The sequence below is a fragment of the Cebus imitator genome, unplaced genomic scaffold (assembly GCF_001604975.1).
Source record: "Cebus imitator isolate Cc_AM_T3 unplaced genomic scaffold, Cebus_imitator-1.0 Scaffold91, whole genome shotgun sequence".
Taxonomy (NCBI): domain Eukaryota; kingdom Metazoa; phylum Chordata; class Mammalia; order Primates; family Cebidae; genus Cebus; species Cebus imitator.
Genome location: NW_016107406.1, coordinates 2,416,528 through 2,420,701, shown reverse-complemented (window position 1 = coordinate 2,420,701; position 4,174 = coordinate 2,416,528). Strand labels below are relative to the sequence as shown.

General features: G+C 57.7%; 1 protein-coding gene across 1 annotated transcript; it reads right to left on the bottom strand.

The window, feature by feature from the left end:
- Positions 1–218: 218 nt before the first annotated feature.
- GPBAR1 (G protein-coupled bile acid receptor 1) lies at positions 219–3,384 on the bottom strand. Its single transcript, XM_017535116.2, has 2 exons — positions 3,105–3,384; positions 219–1,390 (listed from the first exon to the last, which is right to left on the bottom strand). Exon 2 carries the CDS (start codon positions 1,343–1,345, stop codon positions 353–355), a length of 993 nt encoding a protein of 330 aa, XP_017390605.1. The 5' UTR covers positions 1,346–1,390; positions 3,105–3,384; the 3' UTR covers positions 219–352.
- Positions 3,385–4,174: the final 790 nt, after the last annotated feature.

The window sequence follows — 4,174 nt, the reverse complement described above, 5'->3', positions numbered from 1 at the left end:
CTAATTTTTGTATTTTTAGTAGAGACAGGATTTCACCATATTGGCCAAGCTGGTCTTGAACTCCTGACCTTGTGATCCACCCAACTCAGCCTCCTAAAGTGCTGGGATTACAGGCGTGAGCCATTGTGCCTGGCCTGTTTGTAGGTTCTTTCTATTGCTGGCATGTTGAGCCATTTCCTCCTGCATCGCCCTTTCTGAGATATGGAATGAGATAACCATAAACGGCCAGAGGAATTTTATTCAGTCAGTGTGGGGCCAAACAGAGGCAGGGGCTCTGATGTAGAGACGTGGAGACAGGCTGGGTGGCCGGGATGGACGGATGTTCTAGTAGGAGTCAGCAGAGGCCCTTCCTTTAGTTCAAGTCCAGGTCGACGCTGCTATGGCTGCTTGCGTGATAGGCAGTGCCAGGGCTGGGACTGCCCCGGGAGGCTCTTCCCCACAGGCTCTGCAGGCACCTTTGGGCAGCTGCCCTCCAGGGGGCTGTGTAGCGTTGGTCGCCCAGCCCCATGGCCACAGGCACAGCTGCTGCACTGGCACTTCCCAGGGAGAGGAGGGACAACAGAGTTCCAGGCCCCAGCGGCGGGCGCTGCTCGTAGGCCAGGACTGAGAGGAGCAGCGTGGCCACATAGGGCCCCCAGCACAGCCCAAAGAGCAGCATGGCTCCAGCCTGCGCCCTTGCCTGCCTCCAGGTGAGGGCCCGGGCCAGGGCCGAGGGTGCATCGCGGCACACTGCCCGCTCCAGCCGCCGTATGTCCTGCAGCTGGCGGTGGGCAGTGGCCAGCACACGGACAGAGAGGAAGGCGGCAGCACCCACGGCGGGCAGCAGGAGCCCGTAGACTTCGAGGTAGAGGTAGGGGGCTGGGAAGATAGCCTGGGAGCTGCAATTGGCACCAGGGGTCCAGTGGTTCCACCCCAGAGCAGGCAGACTGGCAAAGAGCAGGGGGCCTGCCCAGGTGAGGAGCAGGGCCAGCCGTGTGCTCCCAGGGGGCTGAAGGGGCCTCAGGACTGCCATGTAGCGCTCCCTGTGCACCAGCAGGAGGTTGGCGAGCAGAGAGAGGAAGGAGAAGTTGGGAGCCAAGTAGAGGAGGAGGCAGGACCAGTAACCCCGGTGACTCTGGCTCCACAGCCCTGGCAACGTGGGCAACGCCAGACCCGTGAGTAGCCCAGCCAGCAGCAGGCTCAGGAAGAAGCAGCCAGCAGGTGGGCTGCGCAGGCGGCGGTCCCAAGCGATGCCCAGGGCCAGGAGCAGGTTTGCGGTGACTATGAGGCTTGCCAGGGCGAGGGAGAGCCCCAGAACCCCCTTGGGAATGGAGCTGGGCACCTCCTCAGTGTTGTTGGGCATCATCTTGGTCCTGGAGACAGGAGAGTCTTGGAGCAGCAGCCGGCATGCCTGGAGGATGGGGTGGCCAGAGTTAGGATGGGACTGTAGGGTAATCCAGGGGCGCAGACCCACAGGCTGTGGGCTCTACCATGTTCGCTGATATGTAGAAGTTTTCAATTAATAGCCAATTAAACATTTATATAAAAACTATCTGGTTTCTATTGAAAAATCAGATCTGGCAGCACATATGTCCTATATAGCCGCAACTAGCAGAGCTCACTGGCGGCCGCCCCTCGGATAGTCCCCACCCAGCCAGCTTTAGCCATTTCTTTCTTTTTTTTTTTTTTTGAGACAGAGTTTTGCTTTTGTTGCCCAGGCTGGAGTGCAATGGAGTGATCTTGGCTCACTGCAACCTCTGCCTCCTGGGTTTAAGCGATTCTTCTGCCTCAGCCTCCCCGGTAGCTTGGATTACAGGTATGTGCCACCACACCCGGCTAATTTTGTATTTTCAGTAGAGATGGGGTTTCTCCTTGTTGGTCAGGCTGATCTCGAACTCCCGACCTCACGTGATCCGCCCACCTCCCAAAGTGCTGGGATTACAGGCGTAAGCCACCACGCCCGGTCAGCTTTACCTGTTTCTGTTATCTGCCTCTTCTGGGCAGCTGTGTTTAGGCCTCTGTTTAGACTGAAAGGTGGGCCTATCCAGCCCCAAGGCATTTTGTGTATCCCTGCCTCCACAGGGGAGGCCCCTAAATGAGCAGAAAGAAAGGCCCAGGCCGGCTGGTGTGTAGTGGTCTCCAGCCATCAGGTGACAGGCTCCAGCGGGCCAGGTCTCGGGCACCCTGAGCCCTTCCCCCCATCTATCCTTGTAGCCATCACAGCTCAGTAAGCAGCCTCCGGGTAGGACTTCCAGCCCATAAATTTGACTCGTCTGCTCCACACTAGCAACAGGGTCCTTCCTGGGAGCTGGAGGGAGAAGCAGCAGGAGGGGATGCGTGGCAGTGAACGTGGAGATGCCAGCAGCAAGGAGAGGGACTCCCCCATATCCCCAGGGCTGAGGCTGAGCCCAGAGGAGAGGGAAGAGGGGCCAGTGGGCAGAGCCTCGCTTCTCTGTGGTTCTCATCTGTCCCTGACCTTCCCGCCACTCCCTGGTCTCAGTCCTCCAGTGTCATGGTCCTGCTGCCACATCCTGAGGACAGGGGGAGGGGTCCTGGGTCCTGCAGGAACTCCTGCTTCTGTCAACAGGGGAGCAGGTGCTGTTGCTAGGATCTGAGTCAATAAGGAAAGGATTCACACCTCTCCTCTCCTCCAGGACAGGGAATCAGGGCCCCATGGCCACCCTGAGCTGAAAGGAAGGAAGATGCTCCCCCTCCTTCCCAGGTTCCCCCAGCACCCCGAACCTGGGTCTTTAAGGCCTTGCTCCCTTTCCCCTCCCCTAAGCCTGTTTCCTCTTGCTTAATCTCCTCCAGTGCCCTCTACCCAGGACATCTTTTCCTCTCTAGAGGCCTTCCAGTTTCTGTTCCCTACCCCCAGCATCATCAACTCTCTTAAGCCCCGAGAGACTCAGGGTTCATTACTCCAAACCTGGCCTGAGCTAGAGCTCCTAGCCCTAATCAGAATGATTTCCCCACCCATCTCCACCAGAACAATGAGAGAGGCAGGGAGCAGCCCCCAGGGGTGATTTCCCAGCAGGGTGCACAGCCCCAAGGGTCTGGTGGCTTGGGCTGGGTGCAGTGGCCTCTCCAGGATCTGGGGTTTGGGGATGGGGGGAGTAGCTACTCACATGGCTGTCGGGAGCAGGTATTGCCTGCCCAGCCTGGGCCTTCCTGAGTGTCAGGGAGTTGCTGCAGTCAGCCCTGCAGGGGTTTGGACCATGTCTGGTGTCCTGGCTGAAGAGCACAAATGGACTGAGGGCATGGTGCCTCCGTCCGGTGGGGACAGCAGGGCCAGGCTCTCCTACCCAAGCTCTGCCCCTATCTGGGTTCTCAGAGGGATGGAGAAGTGAGGCTGGCCGGGCTCAGCCTCAGCCCCGCCTCTGAGGGGGTGGGACCTGGCATACCGTGAACTGCAGCAACTGGGAGGCCTGCTTCCCCCTCCCACCCCGTGCCCCTCTCCCCTACCACCTAGGTGACAGTTTCCCTACTCCAGCTTGGAGTAATCTGGGAAATGCATTCCAGTTAATGAATAATAATGATTTAGTTACCCCCCACCTCCTCCCCAACCCGCCCGACTTCCTGCCTCCGCTGATGCATTTACATTTAATCCCCTGGACTGGCCAGCCAGCTGACAGCACACCAGTCTCCCTCCGCACTTCCGTGTGAGCGTGATGGTGGCATTGGGGGGGTGTTTGGGGCCTGAGGATCTTCACTCTCCCATCCCGCCGCCTGAGGAGCCTTTCGGTTTACAAGGCCAGACTTGCCTTCCCGAATCTGGGGTCATTCCACACTTTTCTCAACTGCTTTCTGAGTCCAGCTCTGAACTATGAAGGACAAATGGCCCTGGGGATGTTACCTTGGGTAAGGTATATGCTGGGCCTCGGTTTTCGCCTATGGTAAAATGAGAACAAGAAAAACCACCTCTAATTAAGGTTGTGGTGGGGAATATCATGGGATATTCCCCATGTGGCTGCCTATACCCCAGTGCTTGGCCCTTGATGGGTAGGCGTTTGCCTCAACAAACCACTCCCTCTCCTCCCCGAGATGAAGAGGCATGAGCTGGCGCTGGAATCAGAGCTGTCTGCATCCTTTTTTTTTTTTTAAAGATGGGGTTTCACCATGTTGGTCAGGCTGGTCTTGAACTCCTGACCTCAGGTGATCCGCCCACCTTGGCCTCCAAACTTTTTTTTTTTTTTTT